Consider the following 22,508-nt stretch of genomic DNA (forward strand, 5'->3'; position numbering starts at 1 on the left):
ACTAATCTTTATGCTTTATTGGATTTTCAAAAAAGAAAATTATAAGAGAGAAGATAAATGACCAGTACAATTTACAATATATTTATACAAATATATTAAAAGGCGTTCATAAGGAAGCTTCTATGCCACGTGGTATTCTTCTCAAACTTGTAATGCAAAATATTTTATGTCCCTGTCAACACCTCAATTAAAAAATATATAAATATTGTGTAACTGCAAGGTATTTTACATGTGACCTTTGAAATGAAAAGTGCTAACTAAATTAGCCATCAATACGATATAGCTTTATTGTCTAACGTTTGAGATAAAATATGATAAAGTCTTATAATAATTATATTCAACTAAAACGACTTGAACAAGTGTTTAGATCTCTAATGCTCTTATTACGGTACTACCAAGAGACTATTGATGACATATTCTTTTACCACAATTTCTTTTAAGCTATTATTTTCAAACTCAAATCTTTAAGATTTTTCTTTTTACTAATCAGGTCATGAAGTCATTTTAAATTTCTCACTAGATAAAAAACATACCAAAAAATGAATTAGGAATTTATGAATAATAACATACTCTCTCTGTTTCTTGTAGTTATTCCTTTAAAATCTTGTTGAGAGACAAAATAAAAGTTAAAACAGGAAGAACATATAAAAATGGAGGGAATATTTGTCTATTATAATTGACTCGAGGCATCACTTGATAAAAAATACTACTAGTTATTATTTAAAAGCATGGGCAAGAAATGTAGGCGTTTGGGTGGCCACGTACCCCCCCAACACATCATTTAGTGACTTGACATTATTTTGAAACATTATCGATGTAAAATTTTGAACCTAAAACCTCAATATGGAAGAGAAATATGTTTTATTGCTTCATTTATCAAGATCAATGATAATGTTGTGGATTTTTAATTGAAACAAAGAATTAACTTATAATATTTTAAATGCATATTATGAATAATATGACTTGTTTTCATTTTTTTTTACTAGTATGCATGGCATTCCCCTTGAAAATAATATAATTAGGGAATTTGTTACGGGGATTAGAACTCTCTAAACTCTTAATATAAATATCATGATCTTATTACTAAGTAACATCTATTATATGGATCATATTTCAACTCCAAAAACAGATTACTTTTCTTTGAAATAAGATCGATTATGCAAAAACAAGCGTAATAATGATATATTATAGTAGGAAATGTATTGTAATAATTTTTGCTCACGGATTAAAAAAAAAAGTTGTTAATTAGTGTAATTAATTGTCAAATCAATTCAGTTACTGAAATTTAGTTATCATTTTGCATGTTAGAACTCCTATTTTTGACAAGCAAGTACTCATTTTTTTTTACCCACTTTGTTTCTTGCACAAGACTAAAGAGAAGGGGAGAGAAATATGAGATTCCATCAGATGGGAGTACTGTTTAGTGAGCCAACAAGAGAGAAAAAATGGAATCAGTAATAGTGGGATGAAAATCTCAAAAATATAAATGGTGGTGGGATGATGTTAGATATAAAAATTATAGTGGGATAAATATTTTTAACAGACTAGTGGACTAATTTGAGAAAAATGAAGGGTAACAGACCAACAATAATGGGATATAAATGTATCTAAAACTGCAAGATTTAATAAATAGTTAGATAAGAAAGATATACTTTTTTTGTTCTATTTTTATTGGAGTATTATATTTATTATTAGGAGTCTTGTATTATATTTCTATCTGTAAAGTTGTTAGGATATTTAGTTTAGTAGGGTTTTTGATATTAAGTTGTATATATATATTCCTCTAAAGTTTAATCAGAAGATTGAGGTTCTTCATCTCGTTCTTCAGATAATAAGCCCTTTGATATAGCTTGTTATGTTGATTATAATAACTTTTGTAAAACATAAAGGCTTTTTGACATCTGTTACTAAAGGACAGGAGCCTCACAGTTTTCAGGAGGCTGTGAAATATCCTGGTTGGCATGATTACGCTATAGAGGAGGAGATCGCAGCCCTTGAGCGCAATGGTACTTGGAGTTTGGAGGAACTACCTTCAGGTAAGAAAGCCATTAGTAGTGGTTGGGTGTATCGTATTAAATACACTTCAATTGGCGAGGTTGAACGGTTAAAAGGTAGACTAGTTGTTTATGGGAATCGTCAGATAGAAAGTGTTGATTATACTAAAATGTTTGCTCCTGTTGCAAAAATAGACATTGTACGTTTATTTTTAGTTGTTGTTGTATATCTTAATTGAAAATTGCATCAGATGGATGTTCATAATGCTTTCTCACATGGTGATTTGCATGAAGAATTTTATATGAAACTTTCGTCTGGGAATCGTGGTGCTCCTCTAGGGAAGGTTTGTAGGTTAAGAAAATCGTTATATGGATTGAAACAGGCACTTAGACAGTGGTTTGGAAAGTTATCTCATGCATTGAAGTCATATGGTTTTAAACAGTCTGGTGCAGATTATTCTTTGTTCAGTTACATTCAGGGACATGTTGCTCTTCATGTTCTTGTTTATGTTGATGATTTGGTTATTGCAGGCTCATCTCTTGATGTTATTGTTCAGTTTAAGGAATATTTGAGTTCTTGTTTTCATATGAAGGATTTGGGTCCCTATCTGTTCCAAAAGGATTTCCATTGCAGATTGTGAGAAGTTATCTGATAAGATCATTGCTAGGATTAGAATATGGGGGACCAGAAATATATCCTTTGCTGGAAGGGTTCAGTTAATTAACTCAGTACTCTTGAGTATGCATTCATACTGGGCACAAGTGTTTGTGATCCCAAAGACTGTAATGCAGGACATTGGTAAAATCTGTAGGGCCTTTCTTTGGTCAGGAGCTTCTTATAGCACAAAGCCAGGTTATGTGAAGTGGAGTAAAGTTTGCTCTCCTAAGAATGCAGGGGGTCTAGGGGTCAGGAATATTTACTTCTGGAATATTGCAGCACTTGGTAAATATGTATGGGCTGTGGAAAAAAAGGTGGATAATTTGTGGGTGAAATGGGTTCGCAATATCTACATTAAGCAGGAGATTTGGTGGGATTATGTGCCTAAAAGTACTTGTAGTTGGTATTAGAAGCAATTGTGTAATGTAAAAGAAAAGTTGAAAAGACTCATGACTGTAGCTCAATTTCAGCAGATGCAAAGCTACTCTATACAGGAGATTTATGGGAAATTAACAGGGGAATATGAAAAATTGCAGTGGTGTCAGGTAATATGGGGGAGAACAGGTATACCAAAACATCAGTTTTGTGCGTGGCTAGCAATGCAAGGCAAATTACAGACAAAAGACCACTTGTCCAGATTTGGGATATGTGCAGATAATACCTGTTTATTATGTGGTGTTCAGGTGGAAACCCATAATCATCTTTTCTTTAACTGTCATTTTAGTACGCAACGTCTTGATGCAGTAAAGAGTTGGTGTGATCTGAGAACTGAAAGAGATACACTCCAGCAAATTATTGAGTGGCTAAGCAGAAGAAGAAGAGGAACTAAGTTCCAAAGGTCAGTCCAAAGTGCTGCTGTGGAAGCAGTAGTCTATATGACATGACAAGTAAGGAATGAGGCTTTATGGCTTGGTAAAGTCAATAGAATTGAACATACTGTAAAGAAGATACAGGAGCTAGTGAGATGTAGAGTTAGACATGTCATGCCAAAGAAAACGAAAAGTAGTGAAAGATTGGTTTGAAGCTTTGTAAGTTGTTTTGTTCTGTTCCTCTGATGTTTAGAGGAATTTAGGTTGTATTGGTTTTGGTTTGAAAGTAATATACTCATCTCTTACTTATAAAAAAAAAAAAGGTTGCTAGGAGCAAGGACGGTATTTTTTTGTCACAACAAAAATATGCATTGAATGTATTAACATACATAAGCTGGCATATTAGGTTGTCAACCCATTGACACGCCTATAGAGCAGGATCATCGTCTCGCTTCAGTCGAAGGGTCGCCATATGCACATCCTAATAGGTATAGGCGCCTAGTTGATCGCCTGGTCTATCTGTCTGTTACTCATCCTGAGTTAAGTTATGTAGTTCATACTCTGTCTCAATTTCTTGTTGCACCAAAGGCTTGTCATTGGGATGCTGCTCTTCATGTTTTGTGTTATCTAAAAGGCGGTCCAGGTCAGGGTATTGTGTTGCGCTCTTCGGGTTATATGCAACTTACTGCATTTTGTGACAGTGAGTGGGCTGCTTGTCCGTTGACTCGGCGTTCTGTTACTGGTTATTTGGTGTTTTTGGGTTGTTCTCTTGACTTTTGGAAGACTAAGAAACAACCTACTGTAGCTTGTTCATCTACAGAGGCTGGGTATAGGGATATGGATGTTACTACTTGTGAGTTAAAGTGGTTGAAGTATTTGTTGTCTTCTCTTGGTATTTTACATCCTAAGCCTATGTGTTTGTATTCAGATAGTCAATCTGCTATTCATATTTCAAAGAATCCGGTTTTTCACTATCATACGAAGCATATGAGGTAGATTGTCATTTTATTCGCGATAAATTGACTTCTGGCCACTTATCTACGTTCTATATTCCTACTGGACATCAATTAGCAGATATCTTGACCAAAACTTTGGTACGATGCCAGTTTGGTTTTTTACTACGCAAGTTAGGCATTTGTGATCTTAATGCTCCAACTTGAGGGGAGTATTGAAGTATTATATTTATTAGGAGTCTTGTATTATATTTCTATCTGTAAAGTTGTTAAGATATCTAGTTTAGTAAGGTTTCTGATATTATATATATATATATATATATATATATATATATATTATATATATATATATTATTATAATATATAATAATATCAGAAACCTTACTAAACTAGATATCTTAACAACTTAACAACTTTACAGATAGAAAATATATATATATATATATATAATATATAATATATATATATATTATATATATATATTATATATATATTGTAAGTTCTATTGACTATCAATCTAAAATAATATCAAACAATAATAGAATATCAAATAAGAAAGCAGGAAAGAACACACCAGAACTTTTTACGTGGAAACCCAAGAATTGGGAGAAAAACCACGAATATGCACTAGAAATCGGTGAATATTCAAGAAAGATTGCAAAAAGCACTCCAAGAACTCTCTCTATTGCTTTTTCTCTCTCTAATATGTGAATAATGATGAATAATACATTAATCTCGTAATTAGGGCACCTATATATACCCCCACTAAAGAAAACGCGTTTTCGGAACCATCCCGCGTGAAAATAAGCCCCGCCCGATCAGGTCGGGCGAGACCCGCCCGATCGGGCGCTTCAATCCTACACCAAGTTGCTCTCGGGCCCGATCGGGCGAAGACACGCCCGAGTCGTAATAAGGTGTTCCGCCCGATCGGGCAAAGTGGCCCGATGCCATCGGGCGAAGCACAAAACACGCTGGGCTGAAATCGTTGCGCGCCCGATCGGGCTTCCTCTCCCGATCCGATCGGGCGACACGTAAAACAGCCATAACTTCTTCGTTTCTCAGCGGAATTGGGCGTATGACCTATCGTTGGAAAGCTCTCGGAACAAGCTATCACCTCCACTTTGAATCACCTCAAAATCATTTATATATTGAAAGATATACCCATTCAAAGTTCGCCTTATGCCCAATATGACGTTTTCCCTTTACGCAACCTCATCTCCACACCCATACACCTCCATGAGCTTCATATCACGCCATATACCCAACAATCTCCCACTTGGAGATAGGTGTAAGTGAAGAAAACTTCATACCTTCATCATCCTCTCATTCATCTCAACTCCTACACACAACTCCCACTGCAAAAGCAATCTCTAGTCGTGTCTAAACCATGCCATACCTCAAGATCCCATGACAACACATCTCCTCTACACCAAGGAAACTAACATTGAAGTTTGCACCAACTCCAATTCAAAGACATCAAAATCTACACCGACTTTGATTCTTAATGACTAAACTCCAAATCATTGCACCATCACTCCATGAACCTACACACCCTCCTACCCAGGAGGTCGGATCACCTTAGAGACAAGTACAACCAAATGAAGATCCCTTCCTCAACAACTAAGGAAAAATAACCACTTCCTCTCCAACCAAAGAAGCACATTCAAGTCTCATCAAACTTCAATAAAACCAATTACCACCTAAGCCAAAGAAGCTTCTCATTGTTCTGAAAACAAACTCACATTGCTCCCACTCGAACAATACACCCTTTGTTCCACTTAGGATTTCCGGCACACATGCTTGTGTGCCGTCCTTCACCTTGTGCGCTTACCGGTCAATTTGCCACGGGATACCGCTTCACACGGTTCTCATCCCTTAGCCCACTATCGATAGTTTTCCGACCAAACGACACTTACATGAAGTTCTCATCCCAATCTCGGATCCCTTTATTGTGCTCCCCATGGTGTAAAGTGTTCCACTCCTTGTCTCACGAGCTATGATCATGCTCCCTTGACAATCTTCCAAGAACCACCATCAAACACAACCTTGTAACCCGATGTAGCAAGTTGGGCTACCGATATCAAGCTTTTCTTCAACCTTGGGATAAACTTGACATTCTTCAACTCCAACGAGCCACCATGAGTGAGTTTCACACTCACATCACCTTTCCCCATGACTTCCACTGCCTTGCCATCCGCAAGGTAGACCTTTTCAAGTTTTCCGGATTTGAAATTCCGAAACAACTCCTGCATGGTGAGGAATGATGAGAAGAACCCGAATCCAAGACCCATGATCCCGAGCACCCAACCAACTCTTCCTGATCATCCATGCTTACCATCAAAGCATCGAATCTACTCAAAATCAAGTTAGTTGATGATCTTCTTCATCATCACTTTCTTGAACCTTCTTCCTTTCCTTCCTTTCTAGGACAATCTCTCTTTAAATGTCCTTCATTACCACACCCCCAGCAAGTAACACTAGCCCTGCCTTTTGACTTACTCCGGTCCCCCTTTGACTCCATTTTCCCTGAAAGTTCCTCCCTTTTCCCCTCCCTCTACCTTCTGCACTGTATGCTCCAGATGATTCTCCACTCTCCTTCCTTCGAATGCTCTCACTCAAAATCAGATCACGGACAACATCATAAACCAATTTCTCTTTACCAGAGGAATTACTAACAGCATATTACAACATTTCCCAAGCAGTAGGTAAAGAGGACAACAAAATTAGGGCTTTCACTTCATCCTCAAAGGCAATATTAACCGAAGATAACTGACTTATTAATGAATTAAATTCATTAATATGTTCAGCAGCAGAACTACCATTATTCATCTCTAAACCAAACAAACGGCGCATCAGATATACCTTATTCATTGCAGAGGGCTTTTCATACATATCTGACAGTGCTTTGATCAATCCAGCCGTTGTTTTGATATCCTTGACATTGAACGCCACAGTCCGAGCCAATGTCAAACGCACCACCGCTAGTGCCTGTCTGTCCAGTACTTTCCACTTAGCCTCCTCCATCTAGCAGGCTTTTCAGACAAAGGTTGATACAGATTTTTCTGATATAAGATGTCTTCTATTTGCATCTTCCAATATCCAAAATCTGTCCCATCAAACTTCTCAATTCTAATCTTTGAATCCTCCATTGTTAATTATTCTAGACAATAATCAAACCTAGCTCTTGATACCACTTGTAAGTTCTATTGACTATCAATCTAAGAATAATATCAAACAATAATAGAATATCAAGTAAGAAAGCAGGAAATAACACACCAGAACTTTTTACGTGGAAACCCAAGAATTGGGAGAAAAACCACGAATATGCACTAGAAATCGATGAATATTCAAGCTAAGAAAGATTACAAAAAGCACTCCAAGAACTCTCTCTATTGCTTTTTCTCTCTCTAATATGTGAATAATGATGAATAATACATTAATCTCGTAATTAGGGCACCTATATACCCCACAAAGAAAAGTGTTTTCTGAACCATCCCGCGTGAAAATAAGCCCCGCTCGATCAGGTCGGGCGAGACCCGCCCGATCGGGCGCTTCAATCCTACGCCAAGTTGCTCTCGGGCCCGATCGGGCGAAGACACACCCGAGTCGTAATACGGTGTCCCGCCCGATCGGGCGAAGCACAAAACACGCTGGGCTGAAATCGTTGCGCGCCCGATCGGGCTTCCTCGCCCGATCCGATCGGGCGACACGTAAAACAGTCATAACTTCTTCGTTTCTCAGCGGAATTGGGCATATGACCTATCGTTGGAAAGCTCCGCGAACAAGCATCACCTCCACTTTGAATCACCTCAAAATCATTTATATATTGAAAGATATGCCCATTCAAAGTTCGCCTTATGCCCAATATGACGTTTTCCCTTTACGCAACCTCATCTCCACACCCATACACCTCCATGAGCTTCATATCACGCCATATACCCAATATATATATATATATATATATATATATATAATATATATATATATATATATATATATATATATATATATATATATATATATATATATATATATATATATATATATATATATATATATATATATATATATATTGCTCTAAAGTTTAATGAGAAGATTGAGAGTTCTCCTATACTCTAAATCTTAACAGTTTTAAATGAGACATGGAAATTTAGGAGATGAGAGAGAAAAAGAAAAGACCGGCTTATGTGATATGGAGATAGATAGAGAGAAGCGAATATCAAATAAAATAACATTTTATTTTAAGACAACCCAAATGATAAAAATTTCGTTTATTTTAATTCGGAAGAAGCATATCTTAATAAGAAAAGTAGGTAAGATAAAAATAAAATAAAAAAAAAGAAAGTGTTAATCTAATTTTACTCCCTTATCGTCGAGGGAAATATTATGAATTATGATTCACAAAAGGCAGAAGATATTGTTTGACTAGTATAGATACTGCAACAGTGATCAACGTGATGCACGTAGTGACAGCATGTAACTATCACTAGTGGAAAAATGAAGAAGGGCTGCGCTAAAAAAGGCATGTAGGGCTGCGCTTTTTGACAGCAGCCCTTTCAGTAGCAGCCCTTCACTTTTTAAGTAGGGCTGCGCTAGAAAAGCGCAGCCCTTAAGCTAGAAGGGCTGCGCTAGGGAAAAAGCGCAACCTTTTGGGCTAGAAGGGCTGCGCTTTTTCCTAACTAGCGCAGCCCTTCCTACTAAAAAAAAAAAAAATTTTTTTTGTCATTTTTTTACTCATAATCTCACATTTTCTGAAATTAAACAGAAGAGAAACGAAACGAAAATACTAAACCCAAAACAATAAAAAGAATGAAACGAAAATGAAAAAAAGGAACAAAAACTAATATACAAAGAGAAGTATACAAGAAGTATACAAGAACATTAATCAAAACAAAGATGAAAATACAAGAAATATATACAAAGAGAAGTATACAAGAACATAAATCAAAATAAACAAAGAGAAGTATACAAGAATAACATTAATCAAAATAACAAAGAGAAGTATACAAGAACATTAATCAAAACAAAGAGAAGTATACAAGAACATTAATCAAAATATATAAACAAAGAGAAGTATACAAGAACATTAATCAAAATATATAAACAAAGAGAAGTATACAAGAACATTATAGATCTGAAAATACAAGAACTACAACCTAATAATGTTTAAATACATAAAACAAAACCCAAATACATAATTTAAGGGAAAAAAAAAATTCGGAAAAACTTAAAATGGCTATTTGGAGGCTTAAACGAACTCGGATGGCTTAAAAAGCCTAAACATCACAGCATAGCGGTGAGTTTGACTCGTTGGCTCGTTCCGCTTCCGAAAAGGTATCACAATAGGCAATCGGACTCCGTCGCCATGTTTAGTGCAAATCATTTCAAGGTTTTTGTCGCAAATGTTTATGGGAGTTTTTGAGAGAGAAGAGAGGAGAGAGAGAGGAGGAAAGGAATAAAGGGACGTGAGAGAGGAGAGAGAATGATGGATAATAATTTGACGAATCCCCGCTCAATATTTCAAAGCCGCGATTCCGAAATTTCAAATTTTTTCAGGAAGGGCTGCGCTTTTTTAAAAAAGCGCAGCCCTACTAAGCAGAAGGGCTGCGCTTTTTAAAAAAGCGCAGCCCTTCACTTAGTAGGGCTGCGCTTTTTTAAATAAGCGCAGCCCTTCACTAGTAGGGTTGCGCTTTTACGAAAAGCGCAGCCCTTCCTGCGCAGCCCTTTATGTTTTTTCCCCTAGTGTATGTAAGTAAGGCTGATGCAACCACTGAAAATCTTCCTCAATTATAATTCAACGTATAAGTATTCAGCAGAAAATCTCCTATCCAAACGACCAAAATAATTCTTATGTAATATCATATGTCATGATGTCTAGATGTTTAACAGCCACCAACTATTTTAGTTAAAATAAGATAGGAAGCAATGCAATTTCTTAAAAAAAAAAAAAACTTAGAATGCCCAAAATATTCAAGGGATACATTGATTTGCTAAATATAAGTAATCATTTTTAGAAAGTTAAAAACTATATATACGTAGTTTGAAATGAGTAATAATCATCACAAAAAAAAAAAAAGTGAGAAGGCTTAAAGAAAGAGAGAGAGAAAAAGCTTTGAGAATATATAAATTCTCGGGTGTAATTGGGGTCTATGGATTGTGCGTTATTAGAAGTGTTGTAGCCGCTTATTTATTTATATTTTTCAGTAAAGGTTTTGCAGTATATTTAGAGATATAAACACTTGCGGGATTATCAATTTTTCTTGTGTTATTTTTGTTATAATATTTCTAGTCCTACTAATCTGATTTTAAAGGAAAGTTGCACAATATTTTCTAACAATGATGTCTATTATAATGATAAATAATCTTTGAAAAAAGAAAGGAATTAAAAGTCCAACTCCCCAACCTCTAAACTATAATATTTTAAATATATTTTGTACTAAACAAGTTGAGATATACTGACCTTTACAAGTAAAATCGTTATTGATTTTGGCCATCTCAACTATAAAATCCCCATCATTACATCAATTTTAGTACACATCATCTTAATTCTAAAGTAGTAAACACATTACATAAGAATAAGCTAATAAATAAATTTAAAGCTCAACATGGAAGATTTTAAAGGAGGTCGTATAGCAAAATTGGTCATGATGTTTGTTTACTGCATGGCCTTTGCTATGAATTTTATGTTTCACGTATCCATTGCCTCTGATCCTGCACCCCTTCAAGATTTTTGTATCGCTGTAAATGATCCTAATTCTGCAGGTTCGACATATTCTTCATTGATCAATTTTTTTCTCTCCTTGGTTATGTTCATTGGCTATATATTTCATACTCCCTCCGTTTCCTAAAGATCTTCCCTGTTTAAGTACGTTTTCAAAAGATCTTCCCTCTTTTACTTTATTCGTTATTTGAAAAAAAAATTCCTTTTTTACCCTCTCATGTCCCTATTATATGGTCCACCATTACATTATTAATTCAATTTACCCCATTTCTCTCTCATACTTTAACCCATTTATATTTGTTTATTTATCTTAACCCCTTTCTCTTTCCTACCTTACCCATCCCACACCCCTACACAAATGGATACTCCTTGGTATTTGTAGGAACAGTAACAAGGAAGATCTTTAGGAAACGGAGGTACTACTAATTAAAACTCATATTATATATTGTTAGTAATTTGTATTTCTATATTTATTTTGCAGTGCTTGTGAATGGAAATCATTGTAAGAATCCAAAAGAAGTGACCATAGATGATTTCTTGTACAAAGGGTTTAATATACCTGCAGATACAAACAACACTCAAGGAGCAAGTGCCACACTAGTGGACATTACTCGATTTCCTGCAGTTAACACACAAGGAGTATCCATGGCTCGTGTGGACTTTGCGCCATATGGACTAAACACCCCTCATTTGCATCCTCGTGGCTCTGAGGTTTTTGCAGTGATGGAAGGGATTATGTATGCTGGTTTTGTTACCACCGATTATAAGCTCTATGATACAATATTAAAGAAGGGTGATATTATTGTGTTCCCACAAGGTCTAATTCATTTCCAACTTAATCTTGGGAAGACAGATGCTTTAGCAATTGCCTCATTTGGGAGCCAAAATCCAGGGAGAATTAATATTGCTGAGAGCGTTTTTGGTACTAATCCACGTGTTCTAGATGAGGTGCTTACCAAAGGATTTCAGGTCGATGAGTTGTTGGTCAAGCAACTTCGTTCTCAGTTTTCTACTGATAATATATATACAAGCACTGGAAGGTCATTTTTTAAATTGCTATCTGAAACTTATTGATGTGCATACTAATTTATTTGCAGCGATGATTTACATATCTTATCTTATGTGGTCTTTTGTTCAGTTTTAATGGTTTAAGTTGATGGTTTGATTTGAGTCTCACAATGTTTTATGTTTTAGTTGTTATTTTTGAAGTATTGTTACTTGTAAAGATGTTTGTAATAAATGATCATGATCATGCATGAGTTATACTTTTCGAGTGCTTACTAATTTGCTTCATTAATTAATGTTAAATCTACCATATTGTTTTATCAATCACTACCTCCAATTTTTATTATGGGAAAAGATAACAAACAATTCATGCTTAGGATCACACATTTGAGGTGATGTTTTCTAAAGCAATGTAATATTAGATAAAGAAAACACCTCAAACTTGTGCTATTTTTGGCGTATTATAAAAGTATGATTTTCTTAATGTACGCAATGGGACAAATGTCATGAATCAAACAAGATTTATCATGACTATGTTTTATATATATTGGAAAAAAAAATTTAAAAAAATTCTTTATTGAAGAATAATGCCAAAATTAGAGATGAAAAATCCTTTGGGAGATAGAGGAAGTAATAGAGCTCAATAACATTATTCTTACGCACCTATATGGCTACATGTACTTTATAAACTCAACCAAATTATATTCCAATATCAACAAAGTATCGTATCAATCATCAATCAAAAATAAATAAACTCGAATTCATATTCAAATCCCTGCCCAAATCTAAATATATATGTCACCATAAAAAGGACAAGGTAAAAGAACATATTTCCTATCTTTCTTTTTAAGTGCAACATTTTAACTTTTACACTATTCACATATTTCATTTTGGTCGTATCATATTAAATGTTGTAGGATTTGTACGCTTCAATGAATATTTCCATAATATTAAATTTTCACAACTTTTACAAGTGCACAATTATAGATATTAATGGTCAAAATTATGCATGTCGGCAAGCGTGAAAATCAAACGGTTGCACTTATTCAGAAACATAGATTATATATATAATATACTTAAAATCATGTATTAACTCTTTATCGTGGTGATCCTCGACATATATAATCCACAAGTCTCTTGAGTTTATCGAGAATAGGTAGAGGAAGCGCCAGATAATACTAAAAGAAAATTGTTATAAAAAAAAAGGTCAACAATATTTGTTTAATTTCTTGCAAATCCATACGCAACCGGCAACCGCATACAAGAAATTATCTATATTCCATAAGTTTTACTAATTAGACTGGTAATAGCTTTCCTAAAACAACATAAAGTACATATGAAGTTCCGTTGTATGATGTGTCCTACCTTTTGTTCAATTCGAAGGTCTAGCCTAAAATTTGGGGAGTTTTTCCAGCTCTTCCTGTCCGATCTCATGTGAATTTTTCACCTTCATTGGACGTGTTCGTATGGATGTTTGCAGTACTGGCCTGGTGTTTTCGGTTAAGTTAGGTGATTGAGTTTGGACTCGAATTTCTGACCGTGTAAAGGCACAACTCATTACTCATGTTATTAGTCTAGGCATAATTTCTCGCTATCACTAGTACAAAAAAGAGCAAAGATAACACCCTTAAATTAACTCTTATTTTAGCAACTGTTATGTAAAATCTAAATTTAACGCTTTAACAGAAGAACTGTTATCTTAGCTTGTATTGATAACATATCACTTAACAATTATCTTAAAGTGTGTTATCTTTGCTATAAAATTAGTGTGTGGTATTTTATTATTAATTTTTTTACAAGAATGTGATGCTTTATTATTAATAATAAAAAAAATCGTCAAAATAATTATATAATAAAACGGTTTATTTGACTAGAAATTAGGAAGTAGGAACACTTTAAATCCTTAAAATGTAAAATAGAAACCGTAAACTGAACTCCAACACCTCACTCGCATCATCGCTCACCTCCAACGCCTCACTCGCATCACCTCTGAATTCCACCTCATGTTTCAATCTCCGACCATCATCTCCGACGACATTTCGTCCCTCGCGCGCTCAATTTCATTCCAGCAGACAACATAATATTCATAGAAATTTGAATCTTTGTTCTACCTAGAAATCAAAACCGACAACCAAACTCACCATTGTTACCGGCAATTTACAGGTAATTCTTAATTTCATGTCCGTGTGTATTCCTAATACATAAAGTATTCACTGAAGAATTGAATGATGAATTTTGATCATCGTTACTCTTCATTCAATCAATTTGAAATTCATCTTCAATTTTGGTTCTTAGGTCAAATTGAAGATGTCGAATGTCACAGTTTGTGCTCAATTTAGGCCTTTGAGTTCCAGCGAGATCAGAGATCACGGCTCTTGCGTCAGCATTCATCGCATCGACAACAAATCATTCAATTTCAAGGTTATATGTTCTTGCACACTTTGTTATTATCAAGAACGGAGATAGGCTTAATTGAGTTCACCATGTTAAGCTTGTTTGGCTGATATGGGAAAGTCATGACGATATTACCAACTATCTATGTGCCGTATGCCTCCATGTCAGCCACCTACAATAACCACAAACACCTTCCGTTAACTTATGAAAACCTACTATCTGAATATGAGTTAACATTGAGCATTTTGGTGTTCTACTAAGCTGTTAAAATGGATTAGCAAGCGGTGTCAATTTTTTAATTTATTGATAATGGTGTTTATGATAACTTTTTTGCTCTGTAGCTATGAAATACTTCATGCTCGCTGGGCTATGCTTCGAGCTCTGGGTGCTCTGGTTCCAGAAATATTAGAACAGTTTAACTTTTCACTTTCCTAAACCTGTTGGAGAGTTGGTTACTCAAAACTTAAGGCAAGTATCTTTTTTATTTGGTTATTCCCTTCCTGAAAAGTTCACATGCTTTGTCTCCATCATTTAAGTTCCACTTTGAGTATTAGGAAATGAAACTCATTGATAAACTGAGATATTGGTCATATGTTGAGGAAAGTATTCTGCATCAAAAATACAGAATAAATTGGCTTTCTTTCGGAGATTCTATCTCCAAATTCTTCTTCACAACTGTAAAGATTCGAAAAGCTGCTTGATATTTATCACAAGTGATCAGATTAGAAGCAACTATATTGATGTTTCAAATTTCTAGGAGGAAAGCTGAAATATTGTTTGCCATATTAAAGTTTATGTGTGACCAACTGCACCTTTTTTGGGCCCAGCTAGCTCATGAAGTGGTCCGCTCTATTGCTGGTGAGTGACATGGAATTTTACGAAGCGACTTCTACTTTTTTGAGGGGTGGCTTGATGAGCTTTGACCCACAAATTGGATGACGTTGCACCTGAAACCACCTACTGCACCTGAGACCCAAAAATTATCCCAGCAACCATCAAATAATATCACCCCCATTAGCATTACAAAGAAATTAGCCAACAAAATACATCAGCTTTAACAGATAAACCAAACTCTATATGTAGTCTCTAGCTAATGTCCAATTCACTAGCTAAATCTCTGGTCATGTAGATACAAGCTTCCTTCTCCATCATGTTTCCTAGCTAGAGAACATACACTTTCCTTTTTCAAATTCTATGGCTGAGTTCAGATGGAACCTAGACTTGTTAAAAAACTCTCCAACATCTATTCGATCCAAGAATAAAAGTCATAAAGTTAATGGTTGATCTCATAGATTTTCAATTTCAGATCTCCAATACATATTTGACCTGTACATATAATAACTGAAAAGCACAAATCCTAGGTTTTACACCTGCTTGTACCCTCCCCCACATCTTCATAACCTATGAAACATTGATATTTTGAAGATAGCTTTCTGTAGTTAAAAATCACGTCTTCCAAAGGAGATTAAAAATTCATAGTCCTTTCAGGAAAAAAAAAAGCAGCCCTGCAATAGAATGCAGATAGAAAGTAGCCTAGAATCTCAAATTTAGAGATTTGCTGATAGTAAAGGAATTGTGTTTTCTTATTTACTTTAGAGAACTAAAGAATCAACAGGACAGGAAGCTCTATAAATGCATGACCCAAGCTGAAGGATATGCAATTCCTGTTATGATGAAAGAAACATAGAAATTCAAAGATCCTATTTGGTTCTCACACTTAATAAAGCATAAGCAATTAATTAACATGATATAACATGAAACCCCTTGTGTAGCCGCAGTTCCCTAAACAATCAGACCCTCCTGTGCAAGAGACATAACAAATATATTCTAGTAATTCCTGCAGAATTTTCCTGTTGTGCTTCTAGTAATTCCTGAGATTTGAATAAAGATGGACGGAGTTCTTGCCGTGCTTCTAGTAATTCCGAGTGTCACAAAGATGCTGGTTCATTTCTAGCAAAAGAACTTTGAGCAATTAATTAACATGATATAGCTATTACCTGCAGAAATGATGAGAGCTTGAGCAGTATAGTTAAGGTTGGACTTCACCCATGGAATGACACGGCAACCAACTAGGTGCAGTATTGAAATAGAGACAGTATTAGCATGTAGTCTCTGCCAAAAGAAGATTAGCAGAAACATATCCACAAGTATCAACTCAAAAGCCCCATATCTTCCACCTCACTGCTGAAACATTGTTCCACCAGCCAGTGAGTGCATCTTATTAGCCACCACCACCATGGGGCTATGTCATCAATAACTATAGCACCACCAAAGCCTTTTTCTAAATTCTAAGCATCTCTTATGGAATTTCCACTAGACTTGTACATATCTGGGGAATAAGAAGAAGAATAGCAGGTGGTGGTTTGATATTCTTTGCTGGTTGAGATTGTGGGTCAAGGAGTCTTTTTTCGATCCTTTTGCATCTTAGAGTTATTATACCTTTTCTATTTTGCAGTTGGCAATAATGTAATGCATTTAGCACGTACCATCGAAAAGATATCAAGAAGATTAAAAAGAATCCCGAAATTAGATGGAATCAAATAGAGGTATATGACTTTCATTTCATTTTTGATACATAAAAATATTCTTCATTGTCTATATTAAAGTATTTGTGATTTCCTGTGTATAGTGCCCTTGCCAACCGCCTGGTACTTTAGACTGTGGATATTATGTGTGCCGCTACATGCTTGAGACGGTACAGTTGAGACGATTAGTTAATCCTGATAAGGTACTTGAACATTAGTTATAATTTGGCTTTTTTAAATTTCTATATGATTACGAATCTTTCAGACTATAGATTTGTATCTATATTATATTAGAGAGATGAAGAGTATTTTGGATAAATTGGTTGAAAATACTTGATTATTATTTTATATCTGAATGATCTTGCTATAACTATGATAAATTAATTTGTGCATGATTAATTATAAAGTTTAATTACTTTTCAAGTTTTTATATATGAATACTTATTTTGTAATTACCTTTATTGTAGTACTATCAAGGCATTGGTGAACATATTCTCAGGAGAAAATTGATGAACTGAGAGAGTTATGGATTACATATGTCGGAGATCAACACGAAGCACAAATGATGAATGAGTTCTAACTTTTCGCCTAATTTTTTTTAACCTTAATCCACATTTGGACATACATTATATTTTTGGATTTGGATATTGATATCATGTGGATGTGGCTATAGGATAGATTTGATCTTGTTTATGATTTAGATTAATATTAATATGTATATATAGTAGTTTTTTAAAAGTTTAGATTTATGAATATTAGTTGAATTATTTTGTAATATAAAGAATTTTGGAAGTTTGGAATATCAATTCAATTTATTGGTTGTAAGATCTTATTGGTTGAGTATTAATTATACAACAGATACAGGTATTGTACCGTCAATGTCTGCGTGCTGCCTACCGCCAATAATATATGCGCGTGAATGATAATTTGATTATTTTTTAAAAAATATCATAGATAACAGTTATAGGTAATATATGTTATATATATTATAGGAAAACATAACAGTTATTCAAGATGAGTGTTAAATTTTCCTTCTTTCAATTTGTCATATAAATAGCAAACATAACACTTATTTACAAAATGTGTTATCTAGTGGCATAACTTGTATTATAAATCACTGTTATGTTTTCTCTGGCAAACATAACACTTTCATCAGGTGTTATGTTTACTTTACATTACATTGACTTGGATAACACCTCAAAACTGTTATGTAAAGCCTTATTTAACAGTTATCTTTGCCCTTTTTTGTAGTAGTGTATGTAGTACGGGTACTTCTACTAGTTCACGTACTCATATTTGTATCCGTACTCTGTACAATACGTATCCTTCATGGATACGCGTACCAATTCTTAAAATTTGGAAATCTTGTCGTTTTTTGTCCCGTAACCGAATCCAAACATGTACCCGTATACGTCTTTGTGTAACCTAGATTTTTGGACCACGCAACAATAGACAATGAATTGTGTTTCTAGAACTGTAGATTTAAAACAAATTCTATACCTGATGATCATAATCCGTCGACGAGACACCTGATGGTGGTTTAATGTTGTAGTAGTAGAATATGTAGTTGTTTTTTAATCTTTGGTGAAGGTTCAGGTGACTTAAGAGGATGAGAAGTGTGAGCATGGTCGAGGCGATGAACGGCATTCATGGTTGGGACATGTGTATTTTAAAACAATGAGAAAATAGTATCCTAATATTATTCTCTATCAGTCCAAATTTTCCTTCGTTAACTGATGTGATCAAGCTCATCTAACATATGTAATGATTTAGATAATTGTTAAGTGACAATAATTATTTTGTACTAAAACGTTTTACCTTCTTTTTGTTATTTCTTATTGCATGCGTTGCTTGTAAAAACGTTTGCAATAAGAGTAAATCTTGGGTGTAACATGACAAACATGTTACAGCATAACTTATTGTATAACATGTATAATAACATATACTCTTACCAGAATGACATGTATTTCATGTTTTAGTGTAACAATTACCCCAAAAATATTTGTGTTGTAATAAATGACAATCATGTTCGTGAGGTATATTTTTCAAGTGCTTAATTGACTTCATGAACTTATGTTAGATTTAGTGTCTATCTCTCACTCCTCCACAAACATATCGATTATTTCTCACTAACCACATCTCAACCCACACTTTCTCTTTCTTCCTCCATCGATGGCAGCCCTCTTCTTCCACCATCCTAAAACCCTCCTTAAACTCCTATGACTCCACGCTCTCTCCTTCACCTTCGACGCGATAACCCATAATATACTCGGATCAATAAAAAAATTCCACAGTAAAGTGAGATTTACCTGTAAATGTAATCACCTCAATTTGCACCAAATCACCTATACATAAGAAGCAACGTTAGCGCAAATATACTCGATATCAATTACCTTTTCTCCACTCCAAATAGATTAACTTCCTGGAATCTTCGTTAGCGCAATAAATTATTGGGCCATAACATATTGACATTTGATATGACATGATGTCCTGAGTCCTGACCCATGAGACAAGCCACAGCTCTGTACTGGGGGAGGTGAGGAACTTCTATTTATTAACATGCATGACCATTGATCAATTAGTACTTATTTCTTCTATTAATCAATCTATTTACTGTATGTTCTTGCTTGCCCTACATTGCATCTCAGTTGGCTGGTTTGATCCTTTTTTTTTGTTTTTTCTTATCAATTAAGTCAACAACCAAATTATGCATGGCGGCTACAAAACAAACTATGAGTTTATGTAATATATAGCTGATGTCATTTACTTTCTGTTATTAGTATTCAGTTGGTTAGTTTGTTATAACTAACTATACTATAAATACATTCCTACTGTAATATTCTAGGCACTTGATAATAACAGAATAGAGGAGATCATTTTCTCTCTCTCTCTTCCTTCTTTCATTTCTCTCTATTACATTTCTCATGGTATCAGAGCGGGTTCGTTTCTTAACCTGCATATGAATTCAAGAATGATCTTTGATTGATCAAATTCTGAGATTAAAGAGTGTGAAAGAAGATTCTGGAGATTATTTCTTCTTAACAATGGCAGAAAGTTCTGGAGATAATTCTGTCAATAATGACAGCAATGTAAGTATCAACTATAATGATCCTTTCTACATTTCTAATTCTGATCAGACTATGAACAAGTTAGTTGCAATCAATTTAAATTCAACTAATTTTGTTAGTTGGAAAAGAAATGTAAAACGCGCATTAATTGCGAAGAATAAGCTTGGTTTTCTTGATGGATCAATTACGAAACCTGATACTAAGGATAAGGATTTCAATAGGTGGATTAGATGTGATTATCTCATTACATGTTGGATTATGAATTCTATGGAACCAGAAATTAGTGAGAATTTTACGTTTGTGGAGAGTTCAATTCAACTATGGAGTGAAGTTTGTGAGAGGTATGGTCAATCCAATGGACCTCAGATTTATCAGTTAAAGAAGGATTTGGAGAAATTGAAGCAAGAAAACATGTCTGTTGTGGTGTATTTTGGCAAAATGAAGCGATTATGGGATGAACTACAGAACTTAAGGAATTTTCCAGATTGTAGCTGTGGTGCTATGATTCAATGCAGCTGCAATTTCATGAAGAAGATTGCAGAATTTCAGGCTGAAGAGAAGTTAGTTGAGTTCTTGCTTGGTCTTAATGATGGATATGACAATGTTATTACTAACATTCTGTCAATGGACCCTTACCTTCCATTAATAGAGCTTTTGCTTTGGCTCAACAAATTGAAAAACAAAAGCAGATTTCTGGAATCAATTATTCTACTCAAGAAGTTAATGCTCTTGCAGTTCAAAGAAGTTCAGGTGGAAAGCGAGATTGGAAGAAAGAAAAACTGAAGAAGTTAAACTTGCATTGTGATTATTGCAAGGGTAAAGGACACATTAAAGACCAGTGTTTCAAGCTGATTGGATTTCCTGACTGGTATCACAAGAAACCTGGTGGTTTTAATCACAATTCTGGAAAAATGAGTGCTCATGTTGCTACTGAAAATACATTTGAAGAGACTCCTCTTGATTTCTCTGCTGCTGGTCCATCTGTTGCATCAGTCAATCATGTTGATAATGCCATGTTACATTCAATGTTTCAAGATTTTCTGAAAACAATGCAACACAAGCAAGGTGTTGGACTTCTAACAGCCTTGCATCTTCTGCTCACTTGGCAGGTATATCTCTTAAATCAATATGGATTATTGACTCTGGTGCAACTGACCACATGGTGTATGATGTTAAATTATTTTCTGTCAAGAGAAAACTTGCTAAAGCCATCAAAGTAGGACTACCTGATGGTAGTTATACTTTAGTTTCTGAAATTGGCAATGTGGTGATATGTGCCAATATTACATTGTATGATGTGCTACTTGTGCCTAGTTTTAAACATAACTTGATATCTGTGGGCAAGCTGGCTGATAATAGCAAGATCACAGTTCATTTTACTTGTGATGAATGTGTGTTTGTGAATGCTGATAAGAAAAGGATTCTTCAAGGTATTAAAGTAGGTGGTCTTTATTATCTCAATGTGCTTCTGTCTCCTCAGAATCAGCTTGTTTGTTCTTCTTTCCTAAATATATCTTCATCAATCTCTTCTGACAAATATATTCCACCACATAAAGTCAATTCTACAACTAAACTATCTATTGATATCCTTCATGCTAGACTAGGACATTCTTCTATGTCTAGAATGCAACATGTGAATGCTTCTATTTGCTCACATTCTCCTGATTTCTTTTGTGAAATTTGTGTATTTGCCAAGCATCATAAATCACCTTTTCCTAGGAGTATTTCCAAAGCCCCTGATCCTTTTACACTCATCCACATAGACCTTTGGGGTCCTTATAGACTTAAAACACTTCATGGAGCTTCTTATTTCCTCACTATCCTTGATGACTGTAGTAGGACTACTTGGACTTTCCTATTACAAAATAAACAGCAAGTTTATAAAAACCATTGCCAACTTCTTAGCTCATATTGAAACACAATACAATAAAAAAGTTACAAGCATTAGGTCTGATAATGGCACTGAGATCATACAAGAACAATGTCTTGATCTGTTTTGTAACAAAGGTATATATCATCAAAGAAGCATTCCTGGTGTCCCCCAACAAAATGGAAGAGTTGAACGAAAACACAAACATCTTCTTGAAGTGGCAAGAGCATTGAAATTTCAAGCTCATTTACCTTCTTGTTTTTGGGGAGAATGTCTCCTCACTGCCACATTTCTTATCAACAAGATCCCTACTCCCATTCTTAATTGGAAAAGTCCTTTTGAAATTTTAACTAATCATAAACCAGATTATGACTCTCTTAGAGTCTTTGGCTGCCTTTGCTATGCCCATACCACTGATAGAACCAGAGATAAGTTCAGTCCAAGAGCTGTCAAGTGTGTTTTCTTAGGATATCCTTTTGGTCAAAAAGGATATAAAGTGTATGACTTAAAC

General features: G+C 34.8%; 1 protein-coding gene and 2 long non-coding RNA genes across 4 annotated transcripts; all 3 read left to right on the forward strand.

Annotated features, from left to right (window-relative positions):
- Positions 1 to 10,843: 10,843 nt before the first annotated feature.
- On the forward strand, positions 10,844 to 12,403 carry LOC104889109 (putative germin-like protein 2-1). The gene is made up of 2 exons (XM_010674254.3): positions 10,844 to 11,176; positions 11,617 to 12,403. The coding sequence occupies exons 1-2, from the start codon at positions 11,020 to 11,022 to the stop codon at positions 12,207 to 12,209; spliced, it is 750 nt and encodes a 249-aa protein (XP_010672556.2). The 5' UTR covers positions 10,844 to 11,019; the 3' UTR covers positions 12,210 to 12,403.
- A 1,761-nt stretch (positions 12,404 to 14,164) lies between these two features.
- On the forward strand, positions 14,165 to 15,001 carry LOC104882979 (uncharacterized). Its single transcript, XR_007271552.2, has 3 exons — positions 14,165 to 14,303; positions 14,436 to 14,561; positions 14,876 to 15,001. It is a non-coding gene; the product is annotated as an uncharacterized LOC104882979 (long non-coding RNA).
- Positions 15,002 to 15,008: 7 nt separating this feature from the next.
- LOC109133658 (uncharacterized) lies at positions 15,009 to 17,884 on the forward strand. Of its 2 annotated transcripts, XR_007271546.2 has the most exons (4): positions 15,009 to 16,889; positions 16,990 to 17,080; positions 17,164 to 17,262; positions 17,527 to 17,884. It is a non-coding gene; the product is annotated as an uncharacterized LOC109133658 (long non-coding RNA). The 2 variants fall into 2 exon arrangements; XR_002038788.3 differs by having other exon boundaries at positions 15,929 to 17,080.
- The last annotated feature ends 4,624 nt before the right edge of the window (positions 17,885 to 22,508 follow it).

The sequence above is a fragment of the Beta vulgaris genome, chromosome 1 (genome assembly GCF_026745355.1).
Source record: "Beta vulgaris subsp. vulgaris cultivar EL10 chromosome 1, EL10.2, whole genome shotgun sequence".
In the NCBI taxonomy this organism is placed as follows: Eukaryota; Viridiplantae; Streptophyta; class Magnoliopsida; order Caryophyllales; family Amaranthaceae; genus Beta; species Beta vulgaris.